The sequence below is a fragment of the Mobula birostris genome, chromosome 10 (genome assembly GCF_030028105.1).
Source record: "Mobula birostris isolate sMobBir1 chromosome 10, sMobBir1.hap1, whole genome shotgun sequence".
In the NCBI taxonomy this organism is placed as follows: domain Eukaryota; kingdom Metazoa; phylum Chordata; class Chondrichthyes; order Myliobatiformes; family Myliobatidae; genus Mobula; species Mobula birostris.
The window spans coordinates 17,113,131-17,130,068 of NC_092379.1; the positions used below are offsets into that span (position 1 = coordinate 17,113,131).

General features: G+C 55.8%; 1 protein-coding gene across 3 annotated transcripts in view; it reads left to right on the forward strand.

Moving 5' to 3' along the window:
- The window catches only part of LOC140203852 (uncharacterized), a 39,820-nt gene that overhangs the window by 18,947 nt on the left and 3,935 nt on the right, over positions 1-16,938 (forward strand). For all 3 annotated transcript variants that reach the window (XM_072269991.1, XM_072269993.1, XM_072269992.1), the window contains 6 exons: positions 2,218-2,328; positions 2,664-2,848; positions 3,198-3,384; positions 8,337-8,477; positions 8,767-8,883; positions 9,356-9,451. In XM_072269991.1, coding sequence (XP_072126092.1) covers positions 2,218-2,328; positions 2,664-2,848; positions 3,198-3,384; positions 8,337-8,477; positions 8,767-8,883; positions 9,356-9,451 — 837 coding nt within the window. The remainder of the gene's footprint in view (positions 1-2,217; positions 2,329-2,663; positions 2,849-3,197; positions 3,385-8,336; positions 8,478-8,766; positions 8,884-9,355; positions 9,452-16,938) is intronic.

The window sequence follows — 16,938 nt, forward strand, 5'->3', positions numbered from 1 at the left end:
CCCATTAAAGTAATGCGTACCTGCCACTGAACTCAGAAGTTTCCAGAAAGATACAAAGGCAAGTGCAACCACTAAAAAAAACATATTGAACAAGTAGATCTACATTTGCCCACTGGATTATCGGCACCCAATTGCCCACCATTGAGAACATCCACCATAAACGCTGCCTGGGCAGGGTGAAAAGCATTATCAAGGATGCATCTCACCCTAACCATGGACTTTTTACTCTCCTCCCACCCGGTAGGCGCTACAGGAGCCTCCGCTCCCGCACCAGCAGGCACAGGAAGAGCTTCTTCCCTGAGGCTGTGACGCTGCTGAGCCTCACATCACAGCACTAAGCAGTATTGCACCCATATTGTACTGTCTCAGTACTTTTATATTTGTGTGCTGTAACACTTACTTTTCATTCACAGTTATTTTGTAAATAACACTATTCTTTTGTACTTCTGGTCAGATGCTAAATGCATTTCATTGGCTTTGTATCTGTACTTGGCACAATGACAATAAAATTGAATCTAATCTAATCTACACACCATGGCCATATTATGAGGTACCTCCTGTATCTAATACAGTGGCCACTGACTGTATGTTCGTGGTCTTTTGCTGCTGTAGCCCACCCACTGCAAGATTCAACGTGTTGTGCATTCAGAGACGCTCTTCTGCACAGCACTGTTGTAACGTGTGGCTATTTGAGTTACTGTCATCTTGAACCAGTCTGGCCATTCTCCTCTGACCTCTCTCATTAACGAGTGGTTTTCATCCACAGAACTGCCGCTCACTGGATGTTCTTGTTCCCCCCTCCGTTCTCTATAAGCTCTGGAACAGGGGTTCCCAGCCTTTTTTTACCATTAACTGAGGGGTCCATGGACCCCAGATTGGAAACCCTTATTCTAGAGACCCTTGTGTGTCAAAACTGAAGGAGATCAGAGTATCGGGAGTGATACTCAAACCGCCCCATCTGGCACCAACAATCATTCCACGGTCAAAGTCACTTTGATCACATTTCTTTCCCATTCTGATGTTTGGTCTGAACAACAGCTGAACCTCTTGGCCTTGTCCACATGCTCTTATGCACTGAGTTGCTGCCACATGATTGGCTGTTTAGTTATTTGCATTGACAGGCAGGTGTACAGGTGTGTCTGTAGGTATTATATAAAATACGAGCATAAGAAACCTCAACTACAAGGAAAATAATAATTATTGAGTCCATTCCAATAACATTTCCACCCTGGGGATGAAATACCGACTGTCTGCTCTATCTGTGCCTCTGATAATCTTATAAACCTCTATCAGGTCTCCCCTCAGCATCTGCCACTCCAGATAAAACAGCCCAAGTTGGTGCAAACTCTCCTTGTGCTCAACAGTTGGTAATTGGATAACTGGTTTATAAATGTCGAGTATACCGAAGTACAGTGTGAGATTTAGTTTGGCACCCTGTCCATTAGGATCAATACATTACAGCAGTACCCCGAGGTAGAACAAGGCAGAACTATAGCAGAATGCAGAGTAAAGTGTAACAGTTCCAAATCAGAATCAGGTTTAATGTCATCAGCACGTTGTGAAATTTGTTAACTTTGTGGTGGCAGTACCATGCAATACATGATAATAGAGAAAGAAAATTGTGAATTACTGTAATTCACAATGGTTAATTTTTTTTTAAAGTAGTGAGGTTCATGGGTTCAGTGTCCATTTAGAACTCGGATGGCAGAGGGGAAGAAGCTGTTCCTGAGTCGCTGAGTGTGTGTCCTCAGGCTCCTGTACCTCCTCCCTGATGGTATCAGTGACAACATGTCCTGGGTGGTGGGGGTTCTTAATGATGGATGCTGCCTTTTTGAGGCATTGCTCCCTGAAGATGTCCTGGACACTACGGAGGCCAGTGCCCATGATGGAGCTGACTGAGTTTACAACTCTCTGCAGCTTATCCTGTGCAGTAGCCCCCACCTCTCCCACCCCATACCAGACAGTCAGAATGCTCTCCACCACACATCTGTAGAAGATTGCGAGTGCTTTTGCTGTGTCCACAACTCTCTGCAGATTCTTGCGGAAACGAGCAGGGCATCCAGGTCAGACGCCTCCAATGGTGCGTCGAGATAAACCGGTGAGAGCTGATGGGAACATGCTGGGTTTCTCTAGACTCCCAGGGAAGGAGAGGTGCTGGTTTGGGGAAGGAGGGGACTGATCCCATTCTGTTCAACTTTCTTCCCCCACCCCATCCAGGAATCGGACGTGAAAGCCGGTATCAGCTCCCAGATCCCCCGCCACCACCACCACAGGAGGCAAAGCCCAACCGTGCAGTTCGGAGGGACAGACACAGGCAGCCGGGCAGAGGTGAGTGCCAGTCTGCTCTCTCTCTCTCCTTCCCCCATCTTTCTCCCACTCCCTCTCCTCCCTCCCCTCCACTCTCCCTTCCCCTTCTCTCCTCTCCCCTCCCCATCTCTCCATCCCCCTCACTCATTCTCTCCCTCCTCCCCTCTCTCCTCTCTCCCCCTCTGCCTCCTTACTGGCCCCTCTCTCCCCCTCCCCTCTCTTTCCCCTCCTCTCCCCCTCTGTCTCCCTCTCTCTCCCCTCTATCCCCCTCCCCATTCCCCCTCTCACCCCCACATCTCTCACTACCCCCACCCCCAAAACCAGCAGCAACAGACCAGTGCCCTTCTGTCCTGCAGGAGAGCGGGGAGGACAGGGTGAGCAGCCGCAGGACACGGGTCCCAGGATGGACAGTGCCCGCGAGTGGGAGAGGGAGCCCGGGACGCCGGGAGCTCAGGACACGGACACGGACGGCCTCCCTGTAGAGACGGAGGGACCGTGTGGAACAGAGAGCCAACCGTTAGCTGCAGAGTGGTCCGAGAAGGTAGGGAGTGAGGGAACGAGAGAGGGGCAGCAGGGAGAGATGGGGAGAGAGAGGGAGAGGGAATGAGGGAGCAAGGGGGAGAGTGAGGGTGGAGGGGGAAAGAGCAAGAGGGGAGAAGAGAGAGGGGGTGGGAGATGGAGAGAGAGGTGAGAGGGTAAGAGACAGAGGTGGGGAGAAAGGTTAGAAAGAGAGGAGGGAGGGGTTAGTGATGGTTAGGGATGAGAAAAACTAAACAAACTGGAGGAGGGGGAAAGGAAAGGGAAGAGGAGGGTTTTGGCCTGAGGGATTGAGGGCTGTGTCAGACTGGTGGGTCTAAGGACCCTCTTTAACTCTCTCCCTCCCACCACAGCCCCCGGTCGGGACACAACAGGGGGTGTTATCCCCTACAGAGGCTGAGGGGCTCAATGTTATACACTCGATGATTCCTCACGAGACACAGGAGGCAAAGGATGAGGGACGGGAGAGGTCGCCCCCTCCAGTGACCAGTGGTGATGCCACCGAGCAAGAAGAACGGGGTCAGAGGGAACAGCTGCCAGGTGAGGGGTCGCTGTGTTCACTCCCACCCCACCCTGACCCGTCACTCCCACCTCACTCAGACCTGTCACTCCCACCTCACCCTGACCCGTCACTCCCACCCAACCCTGACCTGTCACTCCCAACTCACCCTGACCCGTTACTCCCACCTCACTCAGACCCGTCACTCCCACCCCACCCTGACCCGTCACTCCCACCTCACTCAGACCCATCACTCCCACCCAACCCTGACCCGTCACTCCCACCTCACTCAGACCCGTCACTCCCACCCAACCCTGACCCCACTCCCACCTCACTCAGACCCGTCACTCCCACCCAACCCTGACCTGTCACTCCCACCTCACCCTGACCCCACTCCCACCTCACTCAGACCTGTCACTCCCACCTCACCCTGACCCGTCACTCCCACCCAACCCTGACCTGTCACTCCCAACTCACCCTGACCCGTTACTCCCACCTCACTCAGACCCGTCACTCCCACCCCACCCTGACCCGTCACTCCCACCTCACTCAGACCCGTCACTCCCACCCAACCCTGACCCCACTCCCACCTCACCCTGACCCCACTCCCACCCAACCCTGACCCGTCACTCCCACCTCACCCTGACCTGTCACTCCCACCTCACCCTGACCCGTCACTCCCACCCAACCCTGACCCGTCACTCCCACCTCATCCTGACTCGTCACTCCCACCCAACCCTGACCCCACTCCCACCTCACTCAGACCCGTCACTCCCACCCCACCCTGACCCGTCACTCCCACCTCACTCAGACCCGTCACTCCCACCCAACCCTGACCCCACTCCCACCTCACTCAGACCCGTCACTCCCACCCAACCCTGACTTGTCACTCCCACCTCACCCTGACCCATCACTCCCACCCAACCCTGACCCGTCACCCCCACCCAACCCTGACCCGTCACTCCCACCTCACTCAGACCCGTCACTCCCACCCAAGCCTGACCCCACTCCCACCTCACTCAGACCCGTCACTCCCACCCAACCCTGACCCCACTCCCACCTCACTCAGACCCGTCACTCCCACCCAACCCTGACCTGTCACTCCCACCTCACCCTGACCCATCACTCCCACCTCACCCTGACCCCACTCCCACCTCACTCAGACCCGTCACTCCCACCCAACCCTGACCCCACTCCCACCTCACTCAGACCCGTCACTCCCACCCAACCCTGACCCCACTCCCACCTCACCCTGACCCGTCACTCCCACCCAACCCTGACCTGTCACTCCCACCTCACCCTGACCCATCACTCCCACCTCACCCTGACCCGTCACTCCCACCTCACTCAGACCCGTCACTCCCACCTCACCCTGACCCGTCACTCCCACCTCACTCAGACCCGTCACTCCCACCCAACCCTGACCCGTCACTCCCACCTCACTCAGACCCGTCACTCCCACCCAACCCTGACCCCACTCCCACCTCACTCAGACCCGTCACTCCCACCCAACCCTGACCCGTCACTCCCACCTCACTCAGACCCGTCACTCCCACCCAAGCCTGACCCCACTCCCACCTCACTCAGACCCGTCACTCCCACCCAACCCTGACCCGTCACTCCCACCTCACCCTGACCCGTCACTCCCACCCAACCCTGACCCGTCACTCCCAACTCACCCTGACCCGTTACTCCCACCTCACTCAGACCCGTCACTCCCACCCCACCCTGACCCGTCACTCCCACCTCACTCAGACCCGTCACTCCCACCCAACCCTGACCCCACTCCCACCTCACCCTGACCCCACTCCCACCCAACCCTGACCCGTCACTCCCACCTCACCCTGACCTGTCACTCCCACCTCACCCTGACCCGTCACTCCCACCCAACCCTGACCCGTCACTCCCACCTCATCCTGACTCGTCACTCCCACCCAACCCTGACCCCACTCCCACCTCACTCAGACCCGTCACTCCCACCCCACCCTGACCCGTCACTCCCACCTCACTCAGACCCGTCACTCCCACCCAACCCTGACCCCACTCCCACCTCACTCAGACCCGTCACTCCCACCCAACCCTGACTTGTCACTCCCACCTCACCCTGACCCATCACTCCCACCCAACCCTGACCCGTCACCCCCACCCAACCCTGACCCGTCACTCCCACCTCACTCAGACCCGTCACTCCCACCCAAGCCTGACCCCACTCCCACCTCACTCAGACCCGTCACTCCCACCCAACCCTGACCCCACTCCCACCTCACTCAGACCCGTCACTCCCACCCAACCCTGACCTGTCACTCCCACCTCACCCTGACCCATCACTCCCACCTCACCCTGACCCCACTCCCACCTCACTCAGACCCGTCACTCCCACCCAACCCTGACCCCACTCCCACCTCACTCAGACCCGTCACTCCCACCCAACCCTGACCCCACTCCCACCTCACCCTGACCCGTCACTCCCACCCAACCCTGACCTGTCACTCCCACCTCACCCTGACCCATCACTCCCACCTCACCCTGACCCGTCACTCCCACCTCACTCAGACCCGTCACTCCCACCTCACCCTGACCCGTCACTCCCACCTCACTCAGACCCGTCACTCCCACCCAACCCTGACCCGTCACTCCCACCTCACTCAGACCCGTCACTCCCACCCAACCCTGACCCCACTCCCACCTCACTCAGACCCGTCACTCCCACCCAACCCTGACCCGTCACTCCCACCTCACTCAGACCCGTCACTCCCACCCAAGCCTGACCCCACTCCCACCTCACTCAGACCCGTCACTCCCACCCAACCCTGACCCGTCACTCCCACCTCACCCTGACCCGTCACTCCCACCCAACCCTGACCCGTCACTCCCAACTCACCCTGACCCGTTACTCCCACCTCACTCAGACCCGTCACTCCCACCCCACCCTGACCCGTCACTCCCACCTCACTCAGACCCGTCACTCCCACCCAACCCTGACCCCACTCCCACCTCACCCTGACCCCACTCCCACCCAACCCTGACCCGTCACTCCCACCTCACCCTGACCTGTCACTCCCACCTCACCCTGACCCGTCACTCCCACCCAACCCTGACCCGTCACTCCCACCTCATCCTGACTCGTCACTCCCACCCAACCCTGACCCCACTCCCACCTCACTCAGACCCGTCACTCCCACCCCACCCTGACCCGTCACTCCCACCTCACTCAGACCCGTCACTCCCACCCAACCCTGACCCCACTCCCACCTCACTCAGACCCGTCACTCCCACCCAACCCTTTACCCGTCACTCCCACCTCACCCTGACCCGTCACTCCCACCCAACCCTGACCCGTCACTCCCACCCAACCCTGACCCCACTCCCACCTCACTCAGACCCGTCACCCCCACCCAACCCTGACCCGTCACTCCCACCTCACTCAGACCCGTCACTCCCATCCAACCCTGACCCGTCACTCCCACCCAACCCTGACCCCACTCCCACCTCACTCAGACCCGTCACTCCCACCCAACCCTGACCTGTCACTCCCACCTCACCCTGACTCCACTCCCACCTCACTCAGACCCGTCACTCCCACCTCACTCAGACCCGTCACCCCCACCCAGCCCTGACCCGTCACTCCCACCCAGCCCTGACCCGTCACTCCCACCTCACCCTGACCTGTCACTCCCACCTCACCCTGACTCCACTCCCACCTCACCCTGACCCGTCACTCCCACCTCACTCAGACCCGTCACTCCCACCCAACCCTGACCCGTCACTCCCACCTCACTCAGACCCGTCACCCCCACCCAACCCTGACCCGTCACTCCCACCTCACCCTGACCCCACTCCCACCCCACCCTGACCCCACTCCCACCTCACTCAGACCCGTCACTCCCACCTCACCCTGACCCCACTCCCACCCCACCCTGACCCCACTCCCACCTCACTCAGACCCGTCACTCCCACCTCACCCTGACCCCACTCCCACCTTACTCAGACCCGTCACTCCCACCCCACCCTGACCCCACTCCCACCTCACTCAGACTCGTCAACACCACCCAACCCTGACCCGTCACTCCCACCTCACCCTGACCCCACTCCCACCCCACCCTGACCCCACTCCCACCTTACTCAGACCCGTCACTCCCACCCCACCCTGACCCCACTCCCACCTCACTCAGACCCGTCACCCCCACCCAACCCTGACCCGTCACTCCCAACTCACTCAGACCCATCACTCCCACCCCAACCTGACGTCACTCCCACCCCACCCTGACGTCACTCCCACCCCACCCTGACCCCACTCCCACCCCACCCTGACGTCACTCCTACCTCACCCTGACGTCACTCCCACCCCACCCTGACCCGTCACTCCCACCTCACCCAGACGTCACTTCCACCTCACCCTGACCCGTCACTCCCACCTCACCCTGACCCCACTCCCACCTCACCCTGATGTCACTCCCACCCCACCCCCATCACTCCCACCTCACCCTGACGTCACTCCCACCCCACCCAGACCCATCACTCCCACCTCACCCTGACGTCACTACCACCTCACCCTGATGTCACTCCCACCCCACCCAGACCCATCACTCCCACCTCACCCAGACGTCACTCCCACCCCACCCAGACCCATCACTCCCACCTCACCCTGACGTCACTACCACCTCACCCTGATGTCACTCCCACCCCACCCAGACCCATCACTCCCACCTCACCCAGACGTCACTCCCACCTCACCCTGGTCACTCCCACCTCACCCAGACCTGTCACTCCCACCTCCCCCAGACCCGTCACCCCCACCTCACCCAGACCTGTCACCCTGTCCCATCTCCATGACACCTCCCTCTGATACACCCTCCCCGTCTATGTGAACACTTTCTTTCCCTCTACCCCTCTGTTTCCTCATGACCCCCTCCCTGTCTGTAACTCCCCTCTCTCCCCAATATCCTTCCCAGCTCCCGTGAGTTTGGTGTGTAATCCCTGCCCCTCCCCACAGAGCGAGGGGAGAGCCGGAAAACCCCACTGAAACCTCAGCGATCCAAGCGTCTGCAGGGTGACGGAGCGACCAGCACCGGGACCGGGCGGGAGTCTCCCAGCCCCCTCGACAGAGCAGCACCCACCGAGCTCGGCCAGCCACGTAAGGGTTAACCTCTCCGCAGGGGATCGGGCAGCCAGAGTCGGAACGCCGGACGGTGGGGGTGGTGTGGGGGGGGAGGGGGAGAGGGCAAGAGAGCGGAGAGGGGTGAGGGAGATAGGGAGAGAGAGGGAGGGAGGGAGAGAGGGAGAAGAAGAGGCGGAAAGAGGAAAGGGAGGGGGAGAGATGGGAGTGGAGAGAGGGAGGGAGGAAAGAGAGAGAAAAGGGGGAGATAGAGGGAGGGAGGGAGAGTCTGATGGGGAAGAATCTGACTCCTGCCCTTGTTTTTCAGGAGGTGACGTGTGTCCCCCGCGGCCGGTCCCCCTCAAGCGGTCAGTTCTGACCCGTCATCGGTCCGAGCTGCCGGCCTCCTCACCCTCCCTCGACAGGCAGAGTCCGACGGACAACAGTGAGTTCCCCACCGTGACTCCCTCACAGGTGGGGGGGGGTTGCAAGGAGGGGAAGAGTGTGGGGAGGGAGGGAGGAGAGATGGGGAGGGGGAGATAAGGATGGGGAAGGGGGGAGGGAGGGGGAGGGGAGAGATGGGGAGGGGGAGATAAGGATGGGGAGGAGAGGGGGAGGGATGGTCAGGGATTGGGAAAGGGGGAGGGAAGGAGGAGGTGAGGGATGAGAGAAGAGGAGGGAAGAGGTGAGTGGGTAGCATAGGATAGATAGGGGAGTGGAGGAGGGTGACGGAGGTGGGAAGAAGGAAAGGATGTATGAAAGAAGGGAAGGGGAGAGAGAAGGGTGGAAGAAGGAGGTGTTGAGGGGACTGAAAGAAGGAGAGAGGATGGGGAGGAGAGGTGGTTAGGAGAGGAGAAGGGGGAAGGGTCTCTCCCTCTGCCCACCCCCCCTCAACTCTGTCCCTTTTCCTGCCCCAGGGACGGATAGTGTACTTCGGCCACAGAAGCCCCCCCTCCGGAGAAAGCCGCTGCTCCCCACCCGGACCCTCCCTGCGGACACAAGTGCTCCTGCTGGTGAGTGTGGTGTTTCCCCCCCAGACACCCCTCCCCGGGGGATAAAACACTGCGCATTCGTCCAGTCCGTGCCCCTCGTGGTTTAAGACCCCCGTGCAAGATCACTCTCCACAGCCCAGACCCCTGAGTCCTGGCAACATCCTTGAAAATCTCCTCTGCTCTCTCTCCAGCTTAATGGCATTTTTCCTGCAGCAGGGCGACCAAAACTGAACACAATACTCCCAAGTGCGGCCTCACCAACGTCTAGTACAACCCCAACATGTCAACATGTCGTCCCAACTCCAGTACTCAGTGCCCTGACCGATGTAGGCCAGCACTGTCACCCCCTGTCTACCTGTGACTCCACTTTCAGGGAGCCATGTACCTATACCCCTGGGTCCTCTGTTCTACAACACTCCCCTGGTCCCTGCCGTTCACTGTGAAAGTCCTGCCCCCATCTGTCTGCCCAAAGTGCAACACCTTGTACTCCATTTGCCATTCCCCGGCCACTGACACAACTGATCAACGTCCCTCTGTAAATCCTGATAACCACCTTCACTGTCAACGACAGCACCCATTGTGTCGTCCGCAAACTTACTAACCCTGCCTTGTACCTGCTCGTACAGATAACAAACTTACTAACCCTGCCTTGTACCTGCTCGTACAGATGACAAACTTACTAACCCTGCCTTGTACCTGCTCGTACAGATAACAAACTTACTAACCCTGCCTTGTACCTGCTCGTACAGATGACAAACTTACTAACCCTGCCTTGTACCTGCTCGTACAGATAACAAACTTACTAACCCTGCCTTGTACCTGCTCGTACAGATAACAAACTTACTAACCCTGCCTTGTAGCTGCTCGTACGGATAACAAACTTACTAACCCTGCCTTGTACCTGCTCGTACAGATGACAAACTTACTAACCCTGCCTTGTACCTGCTCGTACAGATGACAAACAGCAATGGGCCCAGCCCTGAACCCTGGGGAACACCGCTAGTCACGGGGTCTCCAGTCCGAGAAACAACCTCCCACCCTCTCCCTCTGATTCCTTCCATCGAGCCCGTTGTGTGTCCAGTTGTCGGGCTCCCCTGTGACTGAACCTTTCAGAGCAGCCGGCCATGTGGGACCTCAGCAAAGGCTTTACTGTGAGGTCTATGTAGACCACGTCTACCACCCTGCCCTCATCGATCCTCTTAGTCACTTCGTCAAAACTCCTCAGTCAGATCCATGACCTGTGACCTCTAACTCACAGCGTTGGGTTGACTCTCCCTGACGGACCCCTGTCTCCCTGACCGACCCCTGTCTTTCCAACTACTTGTGGGCTTTATCCCTCAGGAAGAAAACTCAAACCAATATGCTGTTCAGACAAGGTAACATCTACAGCACTTCTTTGAAAACTCCATTCTGATCCGTGAGACATGATTTTCACACACACAAGAAGGAATGGTCCCCTCACAGGGCCCTGGGGAGCACCACAGGCCACGAGCCTCCACCCGGAGTAACAGCCTCCCTCCCTCCCTCTGCTCCTGCTTCCGACCATCGAATGGGGAGACAGCCACCCTGTTGGGGAGACTCGGGGTGCTTTCTGACCGAAAGGGGAGGGACAGGAGGCCGGTGGTCTTTGTGGTGTTGGTGGGTCAAGGTGATGAACGTTTCCTGGGAAGGTTGGTTTGAGGTACTGGATGTCTGCCGTGTCACTGGGCCTCCCGATGGAGGGCATCACTCCTCCCTGTGGAGGGGGCCACCCCTACACCCCCCCCCGCCCCCCGGCCCAGCCGGAATCACTCCCTGGACGTGCTGCCTTTCCTGGGAGCCGGGCTGCGCACGTTGGGGGCCCCCCTGCAGACCTGACTGTCCAGGCCCGGAGGGGAGCTTCCAGGGAGTGGTGGTCCCCACACCTCTGCTTAACGACGGTGGGCAGACCAGTACAGCACTGGGAGTGGTGGTCCCCATGCACAAGATCATCAGACAAAGGAGCAGAAGTAGGCCATTCGGCCCATCGAGTCTGCTCCGCAGCTCCCCCATGAGCTAAACTATTCACCCATCTAGTTCCAATTTCCGGCTTTTTCCCCATATCCCTTGATACCCTGACTAATTAGATACCTGTCAATCTCCTCCTTGAACACCCTCAATGATCGGGCCTCCACAGCTGTGGCCGTGTGGCAACGAATTCCACAAATCCACGACCGTCTGGCTAAAAAAATTTCTCCTCATCTCTGTTTTAACTGGGTACCCTCTAATTCTAAGACTACGGCCTCTTGTCCTGGACTCACCCACCAAGGGAAACAACCTTTCCACATCTACTCTGTCCAACCATTTCAACATTCGAAACGTTTCTATGATTCCCCTCTCATTCTTCTATACTCTAATGAATACAGTCCAAAAGCCGACAAATGCTCCTCATATGTTAGCCCCTGCATTCCAGGAATCATCCTTGTGAATCTTCTCTGAACTCTCTCCAACATCAGTATATCTTTTCTAAGATAGGGGGCCCAAAACTGCACACAGTGTGCCAAATGAGGTCTCACCAGTGCCCTCTGCTTAACGATGGTAGGCAGAGCCGTACGTCACAGGAATAGGCCCTTCAGCTCGTGTTATCTGTGCCAAACCGGATACCAAATTAAACAAAATCCCTTCTGTACGCGATCCTTGTCTGTTTGTTCCGAGCACCGACTAACATCTAACTCCGCCAGCACCCCAACTCCCGCCACTCTCTGTGTGGGGGGAGAAACCTCCGAGAGGGAGGTGAGTCTGTGGAATTCATTGCCACAAGTGGCTGCGGAGGCCGAGTTATCGGATAGCCAGTGCTCAGAGCAGAGGCCGATTGGTGCTTGATTAGTAAGAGCGTCAATGTTTACAGGAGCATGGGGTTGAGGGGGAAAATAAATCAGCCATGACTGGATGGACGAATGGCCAAACTCTGCTCCGATATCTTAAGGTCTTTAGTGATCTTGTGCTTTGGAGTCTCCACACCAGACGGTGATACAACCGGTCAGAATGATGTTCGTGGCTCCCCTGTAGAAATTTGCCAGAGTCTTTGATGACAAGCCAAACCTCCTCGAGCTCCTAATGAAGTAGGGCTGCTGAGATTCTGAGGGGGGGAGGCGAGGAGAGGGAGCCTCCTCATGACCCTCTTGAATGCCCCGATTGTACCTGCCCCCAGCACCACCCCCGGCAGAGCATTCCAGGCACCACCACTCTCTGTGTGAACCAAACTCGCCCCACGCACCGCCTTTGAACTTAGCCACTCTCGTCTTCAGTGGATGCTCTCTGGTGCTGGTTGTTCAGGTTGTTATAACCGGAGTGGGGAGTGGTAACGGGGACAAGCTCCCACTGCCTATTAAATGCTCCCAACGGCGGGCACCTCAAATAGCCTCTGACAACCAAGACCAGCTCCCGGCCTTCACGCCTGTCTTAACTACTAAGCCCGGCCGAACCATTTTTACTGACAGGAGAAGGGTCGAAGTCGGGTTACTGGCGCCTTAAAACCAGTCGCTTCGGGCAGACGGGGCTCGTCAGCCGTGGTTGGCAGCTCATCTAGGAGAAGGAAAACTCTGATCTTAAACCTCCGCTGCCTTGCGGCTGTACCCACCCACGGGGAAGGCTTCGGGAGTGAACCCCGAGGGAAAAGTCTGGAGCTGGGGTCCCTGAGGCAGTCCCACGTTGAGTTCAACGCCGACTGGCAACTCCCGCAATGCCGCTGGTGCCAAACCGTATCGGTCTCTGCCTTTAGATTCATCAGATGCGTGGAGAGGGGGAGCTTGCTACACGGGCAACAGCTCACTCTCCATATCGTACTGCCCAGGCGTGTGTATCCACACAGCTAGGATGCAACATCCAACAGAGGGCCTGGTGATAGACAGCTCCCCCCTGGGAAAAGCAGACAGTCTCTCTCCAGTCTACACCTCTGATGACTTTATAAACTGCTGCCAGTCGCTGTGGAAGGCGGGTATGAGCTGTCTTCTTGAACTGGAGTGTGGGTGGAGCCAGGGAGGGAGTGCCAGGGAGCCGGCTGGTACGATGAAGGAACAGATAACACATTTCCAAGTCTGTGCCTCGGAGGTCACCGAGGGGGGGGGTGGGGGGTGTTGTTCCACAGGCCTCTGCTGCCCTTGTCCTTCGAGCGGGTAGAGGAGAACTTTCTGACCAGGCTGAGTGAGTTGTGCATTCTGTAGAAGGTACACACAGTGTATCAGTAATGGGGTGAACGAGTGTGGATGAGCCGGGGGTGGGGGTGGGGGGTCCCATTGCTCCGACCACCGCAAAAGGCAGGATCTCCTCATGGCCCACCCCACCGTTTCAACTTGCCTTCCCATTCCCATACTGATGTGTGGGTCCATAGCCTCCTCTCCCAGCATGACGAGGCCAAAACTCAGGCTGCAGTAAAAACACGGTTATATCTTGTAACTTCAAAACATCAAACTAATTCAAAAGGCAGATACGAGCGTCCAAAATGCAGATCAAATTGTAAGATAACTTCAAGCCAGGCCCACACATATCACGTGGTAGTTGATGTCATATTTATACATATAGCCCATAACGAATTATTTAAATAAACAAGAATGCTTAATCAAACAACATATACACAAGATTACTCAAATGCTACTGAAATATTGAATACACAACAAACCCCTCATTCTGGGGAGCCTCCAACCGATGGCATGAGTGTTGATTTCTCTCATTTCTGGTAATTTTGCCCCCCCCCGCTCTCTTCATTCCCTATTCTGGCTCCCCTCTTACCCCTTCTCTTCTCCACAGATGCCCATCGCCTCCCTCTGGTTCCCCTCCTCCTTCCCGTTCTTCCACGGTCCACTGCCCCCTTCCATCAGATTTCTCCTTCTTCAACCCTTTACCCCTCTCCCAGCTTCCCCTCCCTCCCCAACCTACCCTCCTCCTTCCCCCTCACCTATCACCTGCCGGCTTGTACTCTTTCCCGTCCCCTCACTTTCTTATTTCGATTTCTGCCCCTTTCCTTTCCAGTCGTGACGAAGGGTTTCAGCCTGAAACGTCGACTGTTTCTTCCCCCTCCATAGACACTGCCCGACCTGCTGTCTTTCTGCAGCATTTTAGACCATAAGATACAGGAGCAGAATTAGGCCATTTGGCCCATCGAGTCTGCCATTTTATCTTGGCTGACCATTTCCCTCCCAACCCCCATCTCCTGCCTGCTCCCCGTATCCCTTCATGCCCTGACCAACCTGTACCTTAAATATACATAAGGACTTGGTCTCCACAGCTGCCTGTGGCAAAGAATTTGGCAGATTCACCACTCTCTGGCTAAAGAAATTCCTCCCCATCTCCATTCTGAGGTTGTGCCCTCTGGTCTTGGACTCCCCCACCATAGGAAACATCCTCTCCACGTCCACTGTACCAAGGCCTTTCACCATTCGATAGCTCTCAATGAGATTCCTCTCTCATTCTCCTGAACTCCGGAGCCATCAAACAGTCCTCACATGAGAAGCCTTTCAATCCCGGAATCATTTGTGTGAATCTCCTTTGAATCCTTTTCAATGTCAGCACATCCTTCCTTTGAAAATGTGCCCAAAACTGCTCACCCATCTCAAAATGAGACCTCACCAGTGCCTTTCAAATACTCAACATTACATCCTTGCTTTTATATTTTAGGCCTCTCCAAATGAAGGAAAACATTGCATTTGCCTTCCTCACCACCAACTCAACCTCCAATTTAATGCAATCCTGCACAAGGACTCCCAAGGCCCTTTGCACCTCAGATTTTTAAATTTTCTCTCCATTTAGAAGATAGTCTATGCTTTTATTTCTGCGACCAAAGTGCATGACCATACACATCCCAACACTTTACTCTATCTGCCTCTTCCCCTTACTCCACTGATGAATCTGACTAGCTTCTCCTTTTTAAATTGCAGGGTGAATTCGATCATATCATGATTACTTTCCCCTAAGGGTTCCTTTATAGAACATAGAATAGTACAGCACAGTACAGGCCCTTCGGCCCACAATGTTGTGCCGACCCTCAAACCCTGCCTCCCATATAAGCCCCCACCTTAGATTCCTCCATATACCTGTCTAGTAGTCTCTTAAACTTCACTAGTGTATCTGCCTCCACCACTGACTCAGGCAGTGCATTCCACGCACCAACCACTCTGAGTAAAAAAACCTTCCTCTAATATCCCCCTTGAACTTCCCACCCCTTACCTTAAAGCCATGTCCTCTTGTATTGAGCAGTGGTGCCCTGGGGAAGAGGTGCTGGCTATCCACTCTATCTATTCCTCTTAGTATCTTGTACACCTCTATCATGTCTCCTGTCATCCTCCTTCTCTCCAAAGAGTAAAGCCCTAGCTCCCTTAATCTCTGATCATAATGCATACTTTCTAAACCAGGCAGCATCCTGGTAAATCTCCTCTGTACCCTTTCCAATGCTTCCACATCCTTCCTATAGTGAGGTGACCGGAACTGGACACAGTACTCCAAGTGTGGCCTAACCAGAGTTTTATAGAGCTGCATCATTACATCGCGACTCTTAAACTCTATCCCTCGACTTAGGAAAGCTAACACCCCATAAGCTTTCTTAACTACCCTATCCACCTGTGAGGCAACTTTCAGGGATCTGTGGACATGTAACCCAGATCCCTCTGCACCTCCACACTACCAAGTATCCTGCCATTTACTTTGTACTCTGCCTTGGAGTTTGTCCTTCCAAAGTGTACCACCTCACACTTCTCCGGGTTGAACTCCATCTGCCACTTCTCAGCCCACTTCTGCATCCTATCAATGTCTTTCTGCAACTTTGACAATCCTCTACACTATCTACAACACCACCAACCTTTGTGTCGTCTGCAAACTTGCCAACCCACCCTTCTACCCCCACATCCAGGTCGTTAATAAAAATCACAAAAAGTAGAGGTCCCAGAACAGATCCTTGTGGGACACCACTAGTCACAATCCTCCAATCTGAATGTACTCCCTCCACCACCACCCTCTGCCTTCTGCAGGCAAGCCAATTCTGAATCCACCTGGCCAAACTTCCCCGGATCCCATGCCTTCTAACTTTCTGAATAAGCCTACCATGTAGGCTTTACCTTAAGCTCTCTGATCATTTCTGGTTTGTTGCTCAACACCCAATCCACAATAGTTAATCCTCCAGTGGGGGTCAGCCACAAGTTGCTCTAAAAAAACATCTCACAGGCATTCTACAAATTCCCCTCTCAGGATCCAGCACCAACCTGATTTTTCCAATCTACCTGTATATTGAAATCCACCCCCCAACATTACTATCATAAACACGAGGAAATCTGCAGATGCTGGAATTTCAAGCAACACACATCAAAGTTGCTGGTGAACGCAGCAGGCCAGGCAGCATCTCTAGGAAGAGGTACAGTCGATGTTTTGGGCCGAGACCCTTCAATAGGACTCATAACATTACTATCATAACATTGCCCTTCTGACATGCCCTTTCTGTCTCCCATGGTAATTTGTAGACCACATCCTTACTACTGTTTGGGGGTCTATACAACTCCCATCAG